The sequence below is a fragment of the Chelonia mydas genome, chromosome 2 (genome assembly GCF_015237465.2).
Source record: "Chelonia mydas isolate rCheMyd1 chromosome 2, rCheMyd1.pri.v2, whole genome shotgun sequence".
Taxonomy (NCBI): Eukaryota; Metazoa; Chordata; order Testudines; family Cheloniidae; genus Chelonia; species Chelonia mydas.
The window spans coordinates 161706075-161728837 of NC_057850.1; the positions used below are offsets into that span (position 1 = coordinate 161706075).

At 44.5% G+C, this 22763-nt stretch overlaps 1 protein-coding gene across 6 annotated transcripts in view; it reads right to left on the bottom strand.

Annotated features, from left to right (window-relative positions):
• Positions 1–6539, bottom strand: part of VWC2 (von Willebrand factor C domain containing 2) — a 110357-nt gene extending 103818 nt beyond the window's left edge. The window contains exons 1-2 of one of the 6 annotated variants that reach the window (XR_006288826.1): positions 5803–6158; positions 3494–4290 (exon numbers count right to left, since the gene is read on the bottom strand). Coding sequence is in view for 5 of the 6 variants with exons in the window: in XM_043540468.1 (XP_043396403.1) it covers positions 3494–4216 (723 nt within the window). In the remaining variant the exon portion in view is untranslated. Of the gene's footprint in view, positions 1–3493; positions 4291–5563; positions 5636–5802; positions 6277–6371 lie in introns of those variants that run through there. The other 5 variants (XM_043540471.1, XM_043540468.1, XM_043540470.1 and 2 more) reach the window with 5 other exon arrangements.
• Between the last annotated feature and the right edge of the window lie 16224 nt (positions 6540–22763).

The window sequence follows — 22763 nt, forward strand, 5'->3', positions numbered from 1 at the left end:
AAAAAGCTATATGGCAAGTGATAAAGACATCTTTATTAGGCTTCTGAGTTTTGGGGTTTTGTTTTTTCCAGTTTTGGTTTGCAATAAAATTTTTCTTTGTAACTAGTATAAAACAGATACTACCACACACACACAAATACAAGCAAATTCTGTACACAGAGATAGGAGTGGAGGGAGATCAAATCTGTTTCTGTGAAATTTGATGTACCACTGCTTGGGAATTGGTACACTCTCCTCTTTGGAGAGTTGTTTTTTGTTTTTTTTTTAAATAAAGCATATGTCAAACTCCATTTATATACAATATATACATGCACACACACTTGTGTATGCACATGTGAATCTGCATACAAATTTTCTTTTATATAAGTTCATGTAATCATTTAAGGAGTCAATATGTTTTTCTTTATCAGAATACGTGACTCATTCCCATTAACGGAACACATGCATACAGAGAAAATAGACTTACCTGTTTGCAAATACTTCCCTGACCCAAATCAAATGGTAGAGAGTGCTGTACTTAACATCCACAAGACAGTTGTGACTACAGTTATAAAAATGGCTTCCAATACTGGCTGCAGTTATTTCCATCTGCAATTGTGCTAAATTAACCAATTTAGTGGTTATCTGATTGCACATATAAGTTACTTCCCTTCCATCTTAATCGCCTGCAATGGTATATGAAAATAACTGTGCCTACTGTTTTGCACTCACAAATATTATTGGCCGAGTTGAGGCCCAGCTATGCGGTCAGTATGATAAAACATGCAGTATAGGCTGCAATTAAAGTGCTGTATAGCTTTAGTTATCCACCCTGAACACACACACATCCTTACTCATCCTACTTATCACTTATTCTAACAGAGAATACGAATAATTGAAGAAAAAAAAAAAGGCACTGTATTATGGGAAGGTTTCATTAGAACTGCCAGAGTCAGAATGGGGTAAAACAAAGCTGAAAACCCAAATCTTTTTCAGAACTGTGGAACTCTTCACTTAAAGTCCTCCCAGTTAACGTTGTTACGGTGCTGATCAATTAGGGAACATAATCGTTTAAAGTTGTGCAGTGCTCCCTCATAACTGGCAATCACTTGCTTTGTCCACTGCTTTCAGGAAGAGCAGCCCGTTGGAGCTAGCTGGTGGGGGCTTAGAACCAGGGTGGACCGGCAGCCCCCCTAAGTTCCCTGTGCAGCAGCCGCCCAGTAGGCTATCAATTGCCAGCAGTTCAGCTGTCCCTCCCCCCACTGCCATGTGCTGCTCCTACCCTCTGCCTTGGAGCTGCTCCCTGGAGCCTCCTGCTTGCTGTGTGGGGGGATGGGGAGGGCTAATGTCAGGGTGTTCCCCTCCCACCTGCTCCTGCACCCTGCTTACACCTTCTTCATATAGGGCAGGGTGGGGACATAAATGGAGAGAGAGCTTGGGGGCAGGAACTGCTGCCTAAACTGCCTGATCCACTTAAAAGACAATGTACTTAAGAGTGCGGTCAGCATACTTAAAGGGACAATGCACATCTCTCTCTCTCTCTCCCCCCCACACACAGGGTCTGTGTCTGCCATGCTGCCTCCCCTCCCTCCATTCCTGCTGCCTTGTAGAGTGTGAGGCTACATTAACAACGTGTTAACCTTTGAGGGCTTAGCCAAAAGCTAGATCATTTAGCAGGAAGGCATTCCCTGGGAAATATCCCACCCTCTAACTTCACCACCTCAACCAAGCTTCACAATCATCATTCCTGTGTACAGTATTAAATTGTTTGTTTAAAACTTATACTGTGTGTAAAAAAAATTTCCCTGGAACTTAAACCCCCCCGCCCGCCATTTACATTAATTCTTATGGGGAAATTGGATTTGCTTAACATAGTTTCGCTTAAAGTCACATTTTTCAGGAACATAACTAAAACGTTAAGCGAGGAGTTACCGTATTACACTTCCAAAACTATCAGGCATGATTGTTGTATGACACCAGTGAGCCCGTTGGTTTTATTCTTCCACCACACACTGAACTGTAACCTAACTGCATTTTAAGGCTACTCTACAGTCAGTAATGCAAGATTCTTATGTTAAATGAAGACATAGATGGGGTTGGAAAGCTGTGGATGAAGAACAACACTAAGCTATTGAGACCTGGAGACAACATATGTAGAGAAGCACATTATATTGACTTTGCTTCTGAATGTACTTTGCTGAAACAGTAAAGATTTCAGAATCTGGCCCTAAAAAGGGCACACCAACCACCCACATTTCTTCATTTTTAAAGGAATAAATTGCTGTGCCAAGACTCAAGATGCTGGGGAGGGAGGAGAGGAGATGGGCCGACTGTTTGCTGGCATATGTCTTGAACAGTGCTAGTGTTCGGAGCATAGCCACCTAGGGATGGCAGGGAGAAAGTGCTCTGATTTATTCTCTGAACAGAATCATTCTCTGGCTTTTTTAGAAGGTGAAAAATATGGAAAGGCATTCAAAAGAAAAATACGTTCCTAAGATTACACAAATACCACAGGTGACACCAAAGAAGATTCAAACAAACAGTGTATTTATAACCTTCATAAAGATGAATTTTCTCTCTCAAATATATGAGAGAGAGGCATGAACTGCAAAATACTAGGCTGAATTTCTAACTCCCTTTATTATTCCCAACTCCCAAAAGTGCAGGAGCATTCAGATCTGGGTTTTGGTTCAGGCCTGCATCTTGGGAGTGTGCATCTGCTAGTGTCCATGCACAACAGTATAGCTGAGTTCTTGAAACCGGTAATGAAAATCTATTTATAAGGGGAAAAAGAAAAAGTAACTGTACAATCAGACCTTAAGTCCAACACTGTTTCAATATGCAAGATGTATTTGCAATGATAATGAACCTCCACCATTGTGAAGTTTCCTGTAAAACACAAAAAAGCTTCACTATAAAAGTATTCCACTAGATAGAAAATTGACATTTTAAATATTGCCATAATCTATCCTCTGAACCATACTCTGATTAATACACCAAGGTCCATAATCATTCCCATAGAAATTATGTAACTGACATCCCAGTTTGAACAGGCAAAAAAAAAAAAAAGTCAGTTAAAGGATGCATTACTGTCACTAACTAGCTATTAACAATGGAAATCAGCCCCAAATGGCAAATAGGTTTCAAAAGGGATAAGTTTTATGGTTAACATTGTACAATAAGGGAACAGTAAAATGTAATGCTGAAAATGCAATGGAAATCCTATGGAAACTGTCATGGCACATACATATTAATATTGAATGGCTTCATTGGGATTTTTTTTTTTCCTATAAATACCAAAGGAATTAATAAAGATCAGCTCCCTCATTTTTAAAATGTTATGGTTTCACTGAATTGGAAAGGTAGTGTTTAAAGGGAAAATTATATACCACTGCAGGTGCAATATTAACAAGAAAGAAAAAAAATCCCTCTCTAAGAAACCATTTCAAGAACATAAGATCACAGACTAACCGTCACAAATGAGTTTAAAAAAAAAAACAAACCACGCCCTTACCATGAATTCTTCTAGTGTCTGGTAGGTCTTTCCCCTGAACTCGCAGTAGTTCTTCCTCTCTTTGCACTGTGGGCAGCACTGACTGGTGTCTACATGAATACACCGTGGATGGAGTCTTGGGCACTCAGGTTGAATGCACAGAGGTCCCTCGTCAGTGCAAAGGCAGGGGCAAGCAGAGGGACCTGGAGTAAACTTCTCCCCGATAGCGTAAACGAAGCCACTCTCATCCACACAGCCTTTCCCACGGTAGTCTGGATAGGCATACTCCTCCGGAGGCTCAGGAGTAGTACTAGCAACAACTTCTGGGAGGGATGATTCTTCAGCAGCCTGAGGTTCCTCTGGAACACCATCCCTTTGCTCCTGTGCTTGAATGTTCCCAGATTTACTGCTTGTTCCCTGACTACTCCAAACCTGTTTTTGCTTAGTCCAAGATTCTTTGTTTGAATAATTTCTGTTTCCTTTGCTCTTCCAATCTCTGGTGCTCTCTTCCCGCCCATTCCTTCCAATTTCATTCATTTTCCCTGGGCCTGTCTGACTCTGACTGTCCGGCCTGGTTGATGTATGATCCCTCTTTTCCTGGCTTGTTTTTATCTCCTGTTTGTCTGGAGCCTTGGCCAGTTTTTGCACAGGTATGGTGGAGCTACAGAGAGCAACCATGAGACAGCAGGTTACAAGAAGAGAACTAGAGAGAGCTCCAATTGCCATTGCAGTAGAGCTAGGCATCACCTACGGCATCCCAGAGGGACAAGAGATGCTGCATTCACATCAGAGAGAATCACTACGTAAATCCACAGTCCCTAGGAAGAGAACAATTAGGAACACTTCAGCTCACACATTTTTCACCTTGCATTTGTACCAATGCAACATCTCAAACAACATGCAACTTTGTCTGTCTTTTGTATAAATTATCAAAGATCTTGTGCTGCATCCCTCCCTCTACACTTTGCCTGTATGTTGTTTTATAGATTGCAAGTTGTTTGGGACAGTGACCTGTCTTCTTACATCTCTAAAAATGCTACACAAACTTAGTGAGGTATAATTAATAAGAGCTGGCATAAATCAGAGGTTTTTTTTAAAAAAAAAAAAAATAAAAAATGACTGCTGTAAAGTGGATGTACCTAGAATCAAATGAAGCTCCTTAAATCACAGCAGACTCCAGAACAAACATCAACCATTCACTTCCATTTCCTGACTTCATGCATGATGATTTTCATTAATCTTTCATTCAGTCTGATAAGAGTTGTTTTAAAATAACTACTAGTGAGCATTATTTAAAAAAAAAAAAAAAAAAAAAAGTACAAGCATGTTATTAAAGCCAGCAAAGCCAAATAGATCTCTTTGCAATTTCTAACACTATGCATATGCTGCCTGTTTCTTCCTCTGGTTTACAACAGCAAAGCAAAATAGTTCAGGACTCTACAGCAGAGATTTATTTAAAGCTAATGTTTCAGGAGTTTAGCAGAAACCCTACCAACATAATTACCCCAGCTATTGATTTAAAATATATTTTAAAATTTTATGTTGTGGACAAAAAATGTGAGATGCTAGGTAAACATAAACAGCCTTTACAATTGTTTTCCAACTTTCTGTATAAAGTAACATTTGAGCTACCTTTGCACAAAGCCCTTTGAAAAAGCCACCACCACCGATCAGAATATGCTTAGCCCTAGAACAAATGCACCTCTCAGCCTCTCTCACATGTAGTTCTGGCAGACCATGGCAGGCATATCAGATATTGCACTTTGCTATCTGCTTGCTATAGAGTTTCTCATTGACGAGGCAGGTTAAAAAAAAAAAAAAACACACACAAAACTGATCCCCCACCACACACACACACCCTGATTTCTGCGGGCTCCTGTAGCTTGCGGAAGGCAAGATAATATCTAAGTCAGTGAAAAGCAGAAAGCCACCTCTGCGTCTGGGAAACTGAGAAGAGATGGAGCAGGGGATAAACAATTGCAAGACAACTGTTCAGCATTCACCCTCCCCTCCTAGGGGACTGCTCAAACTTTCCCATGGAAAGCAGACAGTGGGGGCTGACGAGCACCAGGCTATCCCAGCACAACCTACCTTTGCTAAGCCCCTCTCCAGCCCCAGGAGCAGCAGCCAGCTCTCTGCCTCGGTGCCTGCGATTTCAGAGCCAGCCCTCCCCTTCTCCGCCTGGCACTTCACTCCTCCGGCCGCCCCGCTCTCCCCTCCCAAGCAGCCCTCCCTCCTCGTCCCAACTTTCCCCGGCTGGGGCGAGCCGGCAGGAGGTCAGGCTCGGGAGGGCGGGGAAAGGCGGGCGAGGGCAGCGCCCCGTCACCTACATGCAGGCGAGCCTGAGCCCCGCGGACCGCGGCTTCAGCCCAGCAGCCGGCTCCTGGCGAGGAGAAGCCGCAGCTCCAGCTTGGCTCCCATGCTCTGGCCACACGGGGGGCGTGCGCGGAAGGGGGAAATCAGCTTCTCCGGGGACACGCACAGCGGCCACCGGCTCAGTCCTTCTGGGCTGCCCTCGCCCGGCCCCCGCTCCTACTCCTCTCGCATCCTGGCGGGGAGCCGCCCCGAGCCTCACGCCGGACTCCGGGGCTCCCCGCAGCCCGCCTCTGCGGGGACTCTGGGCTCTCTCCGGCGCGGGGAGTCTGCCGGCCGCTCGCCCAGGCTCTGCTGTGGCAGCGGTTTCTGGCTGGCTGCAAAGCCCGGGCGAGGGAGGTGAGAAGCGAAACGCCGCTGGCCGAGCGGGAGCGGGAGCTCCGTGCGCAGCCCGCACTCGGCTCTGCTGGGGCCGCAGCGGGCCCCACCCCGCCCGGCTCCCTCGCGCGCCTCCCTTCAGCTCCCGAGTCCCGCCCGCACACACGCGCCCTCCTGGGAGCTTACCTCCCCCTGCCCCTCGACCTACCCTTCCGTCCTCTTTGCCTCTCCCCTGACATGAACTCCCGCCATTGCTCGCAATTCCTCCTCCAGCTTGCCCCCTCTCCCCTCCCCGGGGCGCCGCCTCTCTTCGCCAGCCCCGGGGGGAAAGCGGGGCACTCCACCGAGCTCAGGAGGGTTCTACCTGTCTGCGGCTGCCAGGGAAGTGGGAATGGTGGGGTGTGAATTTAAAGGGCAAGAGCTACTCCTGGATAACTCCAGGTATGGCCACTCCTATTCCAAAATAGTGGTGGCCACACAGGTGCAGTGAGTCCTGGCTGACTGCAGTTGTAAACAAGCCCTTTCACTGATGTAAAACTGATGCAAATAAGATTCAGGGCTGCACTCTCTCCTTTCCTTGCCAGTTCCTTCTTTCCCTCCTTCACTTTGCCTTTATTTATATTTTCTTTCTTTTTACTTTACAGAATTCGCTTTCCTTTTTTTTTTTTGAAATTGGCATTTCACTCATTCTTTCTACCATTCATTCCTCTCTGATTTTTTCTTCTCTCCACTTACCTTTCTCTCCTCTCTCCTAGTTTTTCCTGCTCTCTTCGTCTCTACCCTCCACCCATTTTCTCCTCCCCTTAGGTGACAGAACAATTTTTATAGTGGGGGTGATGAAAGCCATTCAACAAGACCATAAACCCTGTAAATGATGGAAACCACTTCAAACCAGGTGGTGCTGCCCTATCCCCAGCACCCCTAGTTCCAGCACCTATGCAATCCCCACTGAGATTCACAGTCCCTCCTGGGCTCAGCTGAGGCACCAAACAGAAATGACCTATTTCTGAGACTTCTGCCATCTATTTGCCAGGTCAAAGCCTTTCACAGGCAGACTCACCAATTGAGGGAGGAAAAAAATAAATAGGTACTTTGGTATACATAAAGCAGGTTGGATTCTCTCAAAAACAGACAGGAAACACAGTTGAGGTTATTTCATGAAATTATGTACACTCAAACCTGTGACAGTATAATGTCACTTAGGGGTTGTGATTCTTTGACTTTGATATTGGCAGAAAACCTGAGCACAGATGCAGTTATAGCAATGCAAAAGAACTTTTGGGCTTGTATCACTTATTTTGTTCGAGGAACGGCATAAACGATATCAGCAAGAGAATTCTTTGCCAAGTATAACGTACATCTCCACTAGGGGGGGTTGCTGGTATAGCTATAGTGGCAAACTCTCAGAAGTGTAGAAAAGAACTATGACTTACCAATTCAACTTATTACCGGATGCACATTATAGTTTTGTCCCTACACATTTATGTCTGTTTCTTAAACAATTGTTACTTAAATATTTTAAACATAGAAAATGAGCAGAGCAATGCATTAAAGAAATGAAGGCAGAAACTGATACGGCCAGAATGTTAGCACAATAACTCAGACAAAGTAAAGGGGAGAAAGTAATCTCTAAAAGCATTGTCTACACTACAGAGTTTTGTCAACAAAAGGCAGCTTTTCTCAACAAAACAGTGATGGTGTATATGCTACAATGCAACTTTTGGCAACAAAACAAAATAAAATCACCTCAAGGAGCGACATAGGGCTATTTATGGCAAAGATTAATTGAAAAAGTGTCATTGTAGATACCGTGCTTGGTTTTGTCACCAAGAGATGTCCCACAATGCCCATCCTGACCACTCTGGTTTGCAGTTCAAACTCCCCTGCAGCCAGGTGTGGCACATGGCCAGAAAGGGTTAAGGATAGGGTTGCAAACTTTCTAATTGCACAAAACCAAACACCCTGGCCCCGCCCCATGCCCTGCCCCTTCTCTGAGGCGCTGGCCCTGCTCACTCCATCCTCTCTCCCTCTGTCACTCACTCTCCCCCACCCTCACTCACTCATTTTCACCAGGCTGGGGCAGGGAGTTGGAGTGTGGGTGGGAGGGAAGGCTCCAGCTGGGGGTGCGAGCTCTAGGGTGGGGCCAGAAATTAGGGGTTCAGGGTGCAGGAGGGGGCTCCAGGCTGGGGCAGAGGGTTGGGGTGCAGGCTCTGAGGTGGGCCAGGGATGAAGGGTTTGGGGTGCAGGAGGGGGCTCCAAGCTGGGAGGTGGAACTGAGGGATTCAGAGTGTGGACTGAGACAAGGGGTTTGGATGTGGGATGGGCTATGGGCTCGGCTGGGAGTGTGGGCTCCAGGGTGGGTCCTTAAATGAGGGGTTTACTCACCTCTGGGCTAGGGCAGGGAGTTGGGGTGCGGGAGAGGGTGTGGGCTCTGGCTGGCACTTACCTCGGGGGGGTCTCTCAGCTCCTAGGTGGAGGTCAGCCAGGCAGCTCTGCGCACTGCCTCCACTCACAGACACCTGGCCAATGGGAGCTGCAGAGCTGGCACTCAAGGCAGGGGCAGCGCACAGAGCACCCCTGAATGCACCTCCACCTAGGAGCCAAGGGACTTGTTGTCGCTTCTGGGGAGCTGCGCGAAGCCAGATAGGAAGCCTGCCAGCCCCACCAACTGGACTTTTAATGGCCTGGTCAACAGTGCTGACTGGAGCCGCCAGGGTCCCTTTTTGACTGGGCGTTCCGGTCAAAAACCAGACACCTGGCAATGCTAGTTAAGCATCCTGTAGGATAAATGACCCAAATTCAAACTTTAGGGACATATTGTGTGTTTACATATATATTGTTAGAGGTTAATAGTGTAACCAAATTGTTTCTGCCTATGCTGTATTCTCTTAATTCAGAGATCAAAAGGAGATCTTAACATTTAAATGAACTGTACATATAGTGATATCACTGTATTGATCTCTTTTTGAATGTATAGCAAATCACTTGTAAATAATGGAAAATGGGCAATTGCCTTATGTTAATCCATGTAGCTAATTACCATGATGCTTTGGAAAGGGGTCTACTTCAAAGTCCTGATGATTGCCTATTGTTCGCCTAAGGACTCCGAGCTGTCAAGAGAAGGCCTGGAACTGTATAAAAAAAACATTGGGTCCTGATCCTTTTTATCTCAGATCTGCTTGATGCAAGGGAAGCTTAAGTCGTAAGACTGAGATCTCCAGTCCCACCTGGATCACCCTGCATATGAACATTAGACTGAATCTATGGACTAATTCTAAGAACTTTTTGTAACTCTAAAGCTTACCATCTCCACTATGAAACTGATCTCAGAACTGTACTCATGTCTGTAATGTATACTGATCTTTTAACCAATACTCTCTCTCCTTTTTTTAAAAATAAATTTTAGTTTAATTAATAAGGATTGGCTGTAAACATGTATTTAGGTAAGATCTGAAATATTCATTAACTTGGGAGGTGATGTGTCCCACCCTTTGGGATTGGTAGAACTTTGATATTTGACTTGGGTGTCTGGGTGGAAGCCCAAGGCTGGCTTACCATAAGGGAACTGCTTATTGGCTTCTATGCAACCAGTAAGATATTGTAGAAGTTGTTTTGTGCTGGCTTTCTAAATCTAAGTATCGGAATATCCCCCAGCTTTGGGGTTTGCCCTAATTGAGTAACCTCAGTGTGGCTCCCCTGGGACTCCATCACACCAGGTAAACAAGCATCCATCCCTCCCCCTTTAAACGCCCCGGGGATTTTTGAAATTCCACTTCCTGTTTGCTTGGTATGGAGAGCTCACAATGCATCTTCCCAGCTGATCATGGCACCTCCACACGGCAAATGCTCTCCCACATGGAGCCCAGCTAAGTTGCTGGGTCTGCTGAGTATATGGGGAGAGGAGGCTGTCCAGTCCCAGCTATGCTCCAGCCATTGGAATTTCGATACCTACAGGCAGATTTCTCGCAGCTTGCGTGAAAAGGGCGATGACTGGGACAGAGTGCGGTACAGAGCATAGGTGCCGACTTTTAGTTTTCCCCAGGGGTGCTCCAATGCTGCTCCACTCCTTCCCCAAGGCCCTGCCTTGCTCCGCCTCTTCCTTCCCCGAGGACCCCACTCACTGCTCTACACCTTCCCCAGCTGTAGTTGGTGGGTGCTGAACACCCACTATTTTTTTTCCGTGAATGCTCCAACCCCGGAGCACCCATGGAGTTGGCGCCTGTGGTACAGAGTGAAGATAAAGTAGCTGAGATAGGCATACCAGAAGGCAAGGGAGGTGAACCGTTGCTCCAGTGCTACGCCGAAGACCTGCTGCTTCTATAAGGAGGTGGACGCTATCCTCGGCAGTGACACCACTTCCATCGCCAAGAGCCCCTTGGATACTTTGGTGGGACTGGAAATGGCAGAAAGTGGACCTAACCCACAAGACGAAGTCGTGGATGAGGAGGTGGAGTTGGAGGACGATGTGGAGCCCACAGCAGGGTTGCCCAATGGGGCAGCGAGTCAGGAACTCTTCACCACTCCAGAGGTGTCCAGCCAGTCCCAGCAGTCCCTCTCCGGTGAGCAAGAAGCAGGAGAGGAGACGCCGGTAAGTGATCTCTTTCTATTAATGCTACTCGGTTATATGACATACAGCTGTTCTTTGTTTTGTATACTGTAAGACTGGATGAAGGGATAGAAATGTGGAAGACAAGCTGGGTTTGAGGGCGCTCCAAATTCCCCTGTAAAGCTAAGTTGTGTGGCGGAACAGTGTGTTGATGCACAGAGAGATTACACAGGAATCCTCCAGAGAGGTCTCTAGGAATCTTTCCTGGAGGTACTTGCTAATCCTCTGCCGAAGATTCCTTGGCAGAGCTGCTTTGTTCCTTCCCCCATTGCAGGAAACTTTTCCACGCCACTCAGTAACCACTTATGCAGGGACCAAAGTGGCAGCATAAGGACTGGGTCTGAAACCACAAGCATGCAGTAGATGCACCCTTGCTTACCCTCAGGAGTGAGATATCTGCTTCAATGACCCCTGCCTGCGGAAAATGGTGCCGAATTTACAATATTGTCTCTAGTCACCTGCACCACTACCGTTGAATCACCCCCAATCACTTTTTACCCCAGCTTCAACAACCCCCACCCACCAGGCAGAACTCATCATGTTTAGGGTGTTAGCCAAGATGTGTGCTTGCTGAAGATCAGTGAGAAAGTGCTTGGTATATAACAAGAGGTATATTTTTTACTGTAATGATTCATTGCTGCGCATGAACTAACAATCATGCTTCTGTGTATTGTTTCTTGTGGTTCTGCAGACATGGCCTTCAGGGGAACCCCCTACACACCGCTGGAGCGCGTCCGCCAGACAATTAAGCGACCAAGGCAGAGCAAGGGGGACATGTTCCGGGAGGTGCTGCAATCCTCTGAGGAAGAAAAAAAGGGAACACAGGGAATGGAGAGAAATGGAAAGGCTGGACAGAAAAGAAAATCAGGAGATTGTTCAACAGGCCACCGAGTGGATGATAAAAGATGGAGCAGCAAACAGAGATGCTAAAGTCCCTAATCATGCTACAGTCAGAACAGATTCTTGCTTGCCTCCCCCTGCAGCCCATTCAGAACTGTTTTCCATGCCCACCCCAAACTCCTCCCACACATTCCTTTCAACTTTCCAGAACTTCTCAATTTCCCATTCAATCCACCCCTTCGAACAGCTTCCAAAATGATAGCTGGATTTACGCTCAGCTTAAGACCCTTCCCTTCACTGGTACCTCCCTGCCCACCGAGCCTTTGTGTGTGTGTGTTAATTGGTGTTTAATAAAAATGAAGTCTCTGAAAGATAGCGAATCTTTATTTGTGTCCTACAAATTGTGATAGCGGCTGGTAATAAAACATATACATGCAGTTTAATCATTTGCTTACTGAAAATCCCGGTCAGTAATCATCACATATGTTAGAGAAACAAACCAAACTAAAGTGAATGAAGATGGCAGATTGCTGTATACAAACACACATTACTGGTTCTCATTCTCAAAATGTTGCCTCAAAGCCTCCCTGATTCAAATTGTCCCTTGTTGTACCCCTCTAATGGCCCTGGTATCTCACTACTGAAAATCAGCAGCCAGGCAATCTGCCTCAGCATTCTGCTCTGGGCAAATGTTTTGCCCCTAGCCTCACAAAGATTATGGAGTGTGCAGCAGGCAGCTATGACCATGGGAATGTTTTCCTCACTGAGATCTAACCTGCCATCAAGGCATCTCCAGCATGCTTTTAATCTGCCAAACGCACATTCTGCACTTACTCAGCCTATCATTGAAGCTCTCTTTGCCGGTGTCCAGGTTTCCCGTTTAAGGCTTTATGTGCCATGGGAGTAAGGGGTATGTGGGGTCTCCCGGGATCACTATGAGCATTTCAACATCCTCCACTGTAATCTTCTAGTCTAAAAAGAAAGTCCCTGCTTGCGGCTTTCTGTACAGGCCAGTCTTCCTGAAGATTCGTGCGTCATGCATCTTCTTGGACCACCCCACATTGATATCAACGAAACACCCACGGTGATCCACAAGCACCTGCAATGCCATGCAGAAGTACTCCTTTCTACTGATGCACTCTGTTGCAAGATGGTCTAGGGCCAAAACTGGAATATTCCATTAGGGAAGCCCATTTCTGCAAAGCCACTACTTCATGCACATTGCCGAGAGTCATGGTCCTTCAGAGCAGGGTGCAATTAATGGCCCTGCACACTTGCATTAAAGCTGCCCCGGCAGTCGACTTCTGACCTCCAAACTGATTCGCAACTGACGAGTAGCAGTCTGGACTCACCAGCTTCCACACAGTAATAGCCACAAGCTTCTCCACCAAGAGGGCTGCTCTCACTTTGCTGTCCTTGTGTCTCAGGACAGGGCTCCGCACACAGTTCCAGGTAGGTGGCTTTCCACGTCCAAAAGTTCTGTCGCCACTGCTCGTCATCCCAGACCTGTATAACAATGCGATCCCACCACTCAGTGCTTGTTTCCTGAGCCCAAAAGCGATGGTCCACCATGTTCAGCTGCTCCATGAATGCCAAAAGTAATCTGGTGTAGTTTCTTTCCATGGTACACAGCAGGTCAGGCAATTCTGATTCCTGTTCAGATAGCAAGCTCATTATACTATGTGACCATCCGTAAAGTGTTAACGAAAGTTACCATAACAGTACAGAGCTGTGCGGGATCCATCCTTTCAGACAGAGATGGCAGGGACACAGTAAACCGGGGCAGTTGCAAAATGCCACGAAACGCAGTCAGAAGCCAATAGAATGCTGGGATAGAAAACCATGCATCATGGGACATTGAGCCCACACCCAAGATGTGCTGCCATCCACTCTGCCTTCCCAGAACTCCTAGTGGCAGAAGGCGGTGAGTAGCACAGTGGGATAGCTACCCACAGTGCACTGCTCTTACTGTCGATGATACACCACCAAGTGTGGACGCGCTCTGCCGACAAAGGGAGTGTAGTGTGAACATGCAATAGCAATATGATTGCGCTCTTTGATCATTGACATAACTTTGGTCGACAAAACTCTGTAGTATAGTCAAGGCCTTACTCACATCTTTATGTCTTTAACAAGTTCAGCAAGCTCTTCCATATACACGTAGGGCCAGATTTTCAAAAGTGCTCAGCACCCACGACTGAGGCTGCATTTTCAGAAGAGCTCAATGTAGACACCTCAACTGGTCAGATTTACAAAAGTGTTCTCATTTAGGTGGCAGCACTGCAGCAGCAAAACTCAGGAGAGCCCACTGAGAGCAATGAAAGCTGTTGGGTGATGAGCACTTCTGCAAATCTTGCCACTTCACATTTAGATGCCTAAATGGACACTGAATTTTCAGAATTGATCAGTCACTTGTTTAAGTGCCTAAATGGGAGTAGCTAGGCCAGATTCACAAAGAAACTTAGGTGTGGCAATGCTCAGTATCACCACACTTAACTTTTAGGCACCTAGAAAATCACTGGGTTCACAAATGGGGAGAGATGCGCACCTCAGAATGGGAGTAACAAAATCCAGCATGCTGGACAGAACTCTACCTAAACTAACCAATGTAACTCTGCCAAGGCGAGGGGTGTGTGGCAAGCCCTGGACATGCTTACTGGATTGGGCCCCACAGGCAAGTTAGGTGGAGGAATGCCCATCTTTCGCCAGTTTGTTCATCACTCTGGGGTCTAGCTGTCCAGATGCCTGGTACGAGGCTACAGTGCGCATACTCAGAAGCCAAAACATAGGTGCCTAGTGAACTTTTACTGCAAAAATCTAAGTGTCAAGTGAGTTTAGGCACTTACAGGGTTCAGTGGCTGCTGAGCAGGGGTTTTGTGAATCTCAGTCAGGCCTGATTCTGGGAATTGGCCCCTAAAGTGTTAGTTAGATACCTAATTCTTTTTCTAAATCAAGCCCACTCTTTTGGAAATCTGGACCTTAAGCTCTCCAAGAACAGAGAGGCAATTCACACCTCATCAGGCAGGTATGGGACAAACCCAGCCCAGCCTCACAGGAACAAAGGACGCTGGCCTAGGGAGCAACAAAATAATTTGTTAGACTCTCCAGGGAGTCACCCCCTTCCTTTGGTCAGTTTGGAACTGTGATGAGGTAACGCTCAGGGGACTCTGAAGGGGGCGGGGGGGGGGGGGGCAAAGCCAAGAGGGAAGAAAGGACATGATAAAAGGGAGAGACATTTGCCATGCTCTCTCTCTCTTCCACCTACATCTACATCTGAAGCAGTGCATTTGGTTTGAAGTGTCAGAGGCTCCCCTTGGGATAACAAGCCTGGTACATATCAATTTCTTTGTTAAATTGACAAACTCATATAAGCTTGCAGCATCCAGTGGGCATAAGTGGACACTGCAAGATGGAGGTTCCTGGGCTTGTATCTGGGACTGGAGATATTGGCTAGTGTCATTTGGTTGCAAGTAGCTGGGAGCAGTTTACATGCCAGAGTCTGTGCATGAACTGCCCAGCAGTGGAGGTTCTCAGTACACAGCAGAACAGGGTAAGGCTGGCTCCCAGAGTCAAGGATTGGAGTGACCTAGCAAATCACTGGTCCAGATAACACCAGAGGGGAACATCACAGTCTCACCACAAAAAAAGATGGAAACATGACAGTCCTATAGCAGTAGCAAAACCAAGGACTTCTTAACCTCTCAACATTAACATTTTAAAGCCAAACACCATCTTTTCTTTACCAACAAGATTTGTTAATAGAGTTCATTCTCTGGTTATCCAGATTTATAAGTGTTTCTAAGTGATGGATGCTGCACTGACATTGGAGTCATCACCTTGTAAAGCTGAGATCAGATCTCTTTGATTAATATGATAGTAGTGAAGCACACAGCGTATTGTACTCGCTTGGGCGAATGACTTACATGGAAGGAATGTGTTTCCTACCCAGCAATTTGAGTGTTGGGTTTGCAAAACAGAGAACACAGTGACTTCCAGGCCAATTTTTAATCAGTTTCTTAATGTGAATTTAGGTCACATTAATAGCCCGGGAGAATGAAGCCCTCCATTTATTCATAGAACAGGTACAACACAAGAAACAGATGTCTAAGCTTTCCCACTCATCTCTACCAATGTGATCTAGTGGGAACAGATAATTCCTCTGGCCGAGAGCATAGTCTTCATTCCCATTCAGTATTTGTCTGCATAAGAAAGTTGTGCTGACTTAACTAAAGGTGTGATTCAAAATCTGATTTAGTTAATCCAATGCAATTCCGTTTGGACACACTTATTTTGGTTTAGCTTAAGTTTATTAGGAATTGGTTTAAGCGAAACCAAAAATAAGCCAAACTGCAAAACAAATGTCTATGTAGGGGTTTGCAAAAACTGATTTACATTGAACCAGTTCAACTTTCTCATTTAGACAAAGCCTGAAGTAGCCAATGAGGGTGTCAGTTCTGATTGGTGTTTTTGTTCTGTAGATCAGTGGCTCTCAAACTAGGGGCGCCGCTTGTTCAGGGAAAGCCCTTGGCGGGCCGGGCCAGTTTGTTTACCTGCTGTGTCCACAAGTTCGGCCGATCACAGTGCCCACTGGCCGCAGTTCGCAGCTCCAGGCTAATGGGGGCTACAGGAAGGGCGGCCAGCACATCTCTCAGCCCGCGCCACTTCCCGCAGCCCCCATTGGCCTGGAGTGGCAAACCGCGGCCAGTGGGAACCATGATCGGCTGAACCTGCGGACGCAGCAGGTAAACAAACTGGCCCGGCCCGCCAGGGGCTTTCCCTGAACAAGCGGCACCCCTAGTTTGAGAACCAGTGCTGTAGATACTTGACTGCCAGTCAATGGACTAGTTAAGTAAACATATAAGCGTTCTGTTGGATCAGGGCCCGATTGCTCAGCAACTAATAGTATGGAGCTCTTGAATACCAAGTCTAAAGATGCCCTTAAACCTACATACAGATCTCATAGACAGGATGAAACATTTGCCAAGGTTGTCCGTCATCATTATCAGTAAGAAAATAATAGTAATTCTAATAATAAAATACTCAGTACCATGTTATGTTATACAGCAAGTTTCATACGTAGATTTCAGAGTACACAAAGATGAGCAAGTTCATTTTATAGATGGGTAAACTGAGGCACAAAGTGGTTATATGGTTTGTATCCAATAACCATTCGATAGCTCCCACACAACTTGGACTTTAGAACCTATTTTATTGAGACAAGAAATGTTAGTCAGGATACGAGAATTCTCTCTTACAATTGTCTAAACATGCCATGTATACACTGTGCAGCCACACCAATAGATTATTTTATGGTTTACAGGAGAAATGCAGGTTTTATTGCTTTCAGTGCACATAGCACAAGAGATCTGGTTCAGCACAATCCTTGTAACAGTTTGGTATTTTTACTGCTGCAGAAAGAAGAAACACTTTCCCTTAATTGATTGTTGCTGCAGGACATATCGGGTTTCTATTCTTGCATCTGTGTAATGAAATACTCTAGGAGATAGTGTTAGGAGCGCAGTAATGAATACCAGATACCCAGATGCTTGACGAGTTGAGGACTGGCCGTACACCTAGGCGATGTAAGAATTCAGTGTTTCCAGCTCTTGCAATTTAATCACGAGCCATGTGATATTTTGGTGTTTTTCTTACAGGTGCAGCTCAAAGATCCATGTAATTCTATGTGAATTTCAGCTAACTTTTATTATTTTTAAGGACAAGTTTCCAACCCTTGTGGCTGTGAAGAAAACACTCAAAAGTGATCCAAGTTCACACTAAAGGTTCAGAAACCAGAAGACAAAGAAAAACCTCCCAAATTATTATTTGTTTTTAAATCTCATGATTTGTAAGACAATGTCATGATTTTGGGAGGCCCGTGTCAGGATTTTTGAATGATGGCTTGGCAATACTGGATAATCTCATATGTATAAGTGGCAAAGCTCAGCTGTAAGCATGACCCAGGCAAGGTAATTTTGAACTGAATTGACATTTTTCCATAATTAACTTTTTAAATTCTACTGAGAATAGTTTGGTTGCACTGACGTGAGGCATCCCATAATTCCATTTACATCAACACTTGACTAGAAGTAAATAAGGATGTATATTTAAGGATCCACAATTCTATGTTGGTACCAAAGTCACCTCCCAGATTAGTATAGGACTAGAATAAAAGTTTCCTTTTGGAACAAGATTATGAGTAAAACTTGAATTGTACTGATTTATTACCTCTCGAAAATTGTAACGTCCAATGTTGAGTTAAATTTTTGACACTGTGAACACTTATCTAATCATCTTTATTTTGCCTTCTGTAATTTCTTATTTGCTTTAAAAGTTATTTTGGCTAATGAAACTCAACAATTTATAATAATTCTCCAGTCCACACTTTAGTTAAAGAACATAGATCTAAAAAACCTGAGAATCCTAGAATACGTAATTACATTATTTAACCGATATGCATTTTATAACCTAATCCCTCTCATAACTGTATCAGTTTAAAATAATTAATTTCCAATTGCTTTTTAAAATTAGAGTTAGGCTACGATTTGACATTAACTGTAGCTATGAACATAGCTGCTACTACAATTCCATCAAAAGCCACACAAGGGTGTCCAATCAGGCCCCTAAAAGAAATCTGTAATCACTTTAATGTCTAATGAGGAAAGTAATTGCTTAAACTAAGTAAAGTCCCATTTTTTTCTGAGCCTGTGGTGCTGAATTGTTCCTATAGACTCTGATTTACAGAGATTCTGAGCTCCCACTGAAGTCAATCGGGATTGCGGGTGCTCAGCACCTCTGTAAATCTGTGAGTTCACTAGGAAAAAAGATGTATTAACCTGAGGTAAAATCCTAGGCAATTTGTAGTTTACACACAAGTGAGCAGGTCAAATTAAAGACTAGACTCCCACATACTCCTTACCTAGGACTTTACCCCAATTTAGTTAACTCAAGTTAAGAATGTGACAGCTTCCCTCATGGCTGACACACTGGCGACTGAACCGGGGACCTGTAGACCCCAAACCATCAACTGCTACAACTTGAGCTAACGAGCCAGGTCTCTATAGCTGGAGGCTGTAACAACACTTATACTTTGTAGATCAGCACATTGGGGAATCTGTAACACAAACACACTACTGGATTATAAGAACACATCTTTTCTTGCTAGTGAAGACAACACCTTACAGAATGGAGGTAAATGTACCTACTGTTTAAGAGTAGCCTTTCTGATGACTTCCAATACATTTCAATAAAAATATACATTTTAAAATACCATTGAATGAGATGAAGGGAAACAATCTCCTCTCCTCACATATGCTTTTTTCATCGGAGCCTTTTCTTAAAAACAGAAAAGATTACACTTGCTATTGAAAAAAAAACCAAAAACACAACATCTGAAGATTTGAAACAAACCATTACTGCTGCTGAACAAATCCACTAAGAACTGCAGATGGAAAAGAAAATGCCCTTGTGCAGTGGTAAAAAGCTAACAGAAGTTCACTGTGTCTGTGGTTAGTCTCTTGTTGTGGTAGCAATGGGATTTCTTTGACAGGATGACTCATACTGTTGATAGAAGGGAGGTTTCATAATAATGTTTTCACAGTCTTTTTCACTCTTAGTTACCTGTCTTGTTTCCTGATGTTAATTTTACATTGCACTTTAGCATTCATATTGTGCAACTCTACAGAAATATTATTTAAAACAAAATATTTTTTCAGATATGATTGTTGACATAATTTGTGCTGCAGAGTTGAATACCGAAGACAATGATCCACAGGTTTGACATACATGTAACACAAATTAATTGTCCCTGACGTTGGAGGAAATCACTGAAACTGATGCTGAAGGTACATTAACTCTTGGTGCCAAAAACATCACAGGATCAAGATGCTGAGTAAATATGTAACTGTTCTTATTTTCTTGTTGGTGGTCAGAAAATAGAGTGTATTAATTAGTAATGTTGCATTTGGTGACTGGGCTTGTGGTAAATGTATTTCACACACTGCCATTGCTGAGATTCAAGCCTTCTTTGTCTTGGTCATACACAGCAGTTCCACCAGGTGAAACAAAAATAAGTCCACCTTCCTTGAGCCATTAAGATTTTATTTAGGTGGAGAATTTTTAATGCAGTCACACTTGTCTTTGTGACATTGTCAGTTAACCCTGGAACAGGGGCTCCCGAAGCGAAGGAAGTGGCTGCTGATGCCACAGAGCAGTAGAGCTGTCAATGTTGCTAACTCAAGTGCAACTATCAACAATGATTGCGCTTTTGGTAAGAAATCCGTGTTACAATCAATATATTTGAAATGTAGAAAATATCCAAAAATATTTATATAAATGATATTCTATTGTTTAACAGTGCGATTAATGTCACAATTAATTTTTTTAATCACTGGACAGCCCTAGTAATGATATATAAAAAAGTGTGAGATTGTTGCTTTGGTGGGGCAGTGCCCCAATACCCCCCATACACGAGCTGCCACTGGGTGTGGGCCTCATTCTGCTCTCGCTTTCCCCAGTATGAATTCAGGAGTACTCTACTAAAGTCATTGAATTTAAATCCATGCAAGTGAGAGGAGAATCAGCCATGGAGGCTCAAACTTCGGTAAAATAAATGAGGTGGAAAGAGCTTTAATAGGTGTGACTGGAGGAGCAAGTGACAGAGCCTTAGAAAAAGGTACCAAGGTCAACTTTCCTCTTTCCCTCAGACCCAGGCCTGTTCCTAGAGCAGACCAGCTCCTCGACTCATGACAAAAACACAGTATTCTTCTTCTGTGTTCCTTTCACATGCCTCCATTAGGGTGTGTGCCTATGAAGATGGAGCAAAAGAAATACACAGAAACCAGCTTGGAGTCATAATCTTTGCTGGCTGTATCCATTCCTCTAGGAAGTAGCTCATTTATTTTTCTAAGATCATGTCTATCATTCCCAAACCTGAGCCATTCTTTTTGGGTGACAGATCTGAGAAACTGTCCCAAATTGAGGTGTCATTAGAGGAGGTTTTGGAACAAATTGATAAACTAAACAGTAATAAGTCTCCAGGACCTGATGGTATTCACCCAAGAGTTCTGAAGGAACTCAAATGTGAAATTGCAGGACTACTAACTGTCATCTGTAACCTATCATTTAAATCAGCTTCTGTATCAAATGACTGGAGGATAGCTAGTGTGACACCAATTTTTAAAAAGGGCTGCAGAGGTGACCCTGGCAACTACAGGCCAGTAAGCCTCACTTCAGTACCGGGCAAATTGGCTGAAACTATCGTAAAGAACAAAATTGTCAGACACATAGATGAACATAATTTGTTGGGAAATAGTCAACATGGTTTTTGTAAAGGGAAATCATGCCTCACCAATCTACTAGAATTCTTTGAGGGGGTCAACAAGCATGCGGACAAAGGAGATCCAGTGGATATAATGTATTTAGATTTTCAGAAAGCCTTTGACAAGGTCCCCCACCAAAGGCTCTTAAGCAAAATAAGCAGTCATGGGATAAATAAATGTAAACAATCTTGCTTGACAAGGTCCCTCACCAAAGGCTGAACAAGAAGTAGGTCTGAGAGGACTTGTAGGCTCTAAAATTTATATTGTTTTGTTTTTGAGTGCAGTTATGTAACAAAAAACATCTACATTTGTAAGTTACACTTTCAAGATAAAGGGATTGCACTACAGTACTTGTATGAGGTGAATTGAAAAATATTTCTTTTATCATTTTTACAGTGCAAATATTTGTAATAAAAATAATACAAAGTGAGCACTGTACACTTTGTATTCTGTAGCGTAACAGAAATCAATATATTTGAAAATATAGAAAAACATCAAAAATATTTAATAAAGTTCAATTGGTATTCTAATCATGATTAACTTTTTTGAGTTAATGGCATGAGTTAACTATGATTAATCGACAGCCTTAATAATTACATACACACACACGCGCGTGCGCGCAAGTGCATCTGACACAAACACAACAAATCTATCATGGCCGTAGGGTGTCTTTCTGCTGTCCCTGTGGCACCTGTTCAGTAATGATTGACAATATCTGAGTCGGGAAAGTGCTGCAGGGATTTCAGTGGGGCTTGGAGTTCTGGATTCACTGCCCAAACCACAGGCTGCTGTGATTGAAGAGCGCTCTAACAGGTTGTGCTCTAATTGCCCGTGTAGACTGCCTGGCACCTTGTACAGCAGGGTCTACACAGGGTAGTTAGAGTGCAACACATTTGCATGCTTCACAGTCACTGCAGCCAGTGGCTTACCCCATAAGCAAAGGAACCAAGCTCACGAACATTTGGATCCCGCAGAGAATCTCCATCAGCAGTAGGTTTGGTGAGAAAAGCTCCGGGAAGGCAAAGAACATCACCTCAAACCAAACAGGGGCTTGACTCCCTTCTCCCGCAGTGCCCAGTGGCCTCAGCCCTATGACTGCTGCAACCATCGCTTGAAACAGGGGCTTGACTCTTCTGCAGCTCTACCTGCCTCAAAGTTCACCAGCCACCACTGCCCACCCCCATCTTTCTGTTCCACACACACATATTTCTTTCTTGTAGCCTCCAAAAGAGAAGAATTAACGACCTTTTCTGCCTCTATAAAATGGGAGAACACAAACTAAATGAACATTGGGTGAGATTTTGCCACATTTAGGGATTTTTTTTGTGAGGATCTCTCAGCTTTTCTCCCAAGATACCCATATGGAGTTTCCACCATCTCTGCTTCCCCTGTTAGCAGTGTTCATGGTACTGATCACAAAGAGTATGTCTACACTATGAAATTAGGTCAAATTTATAGAAGTCTTTTTTTAGAAATCGTTTTTTATATAGTCGATTGTGTGTGTCCCCACACAAAATGCTCTAAGTGCATTAAGTGCATTAACTCGGCGGAGTGCTTCCACAGTACCGAGGCTAGCGTCAACTTCCGGAATGTTGCACTGTGGGTAGCTATCCCACAGTTCCTGCAGTCTCCGCCGCCCATTGGAATTCTGGGTTGAGATCCCAATGCCTGGTGGGGCAAAAAACATTGTCGCGGGTGGTTCTGGGTACATGTCGTCAGGCCCTCCCTCCGTGAAAGCAACAGCAGACAATCGTTTTGCGCCTTTTTTCCTGGGTTACCTGTGCAGACGCCATACCACGGAAAGCATGGAGCCCGCTCAGCTCACTGTCACCATATG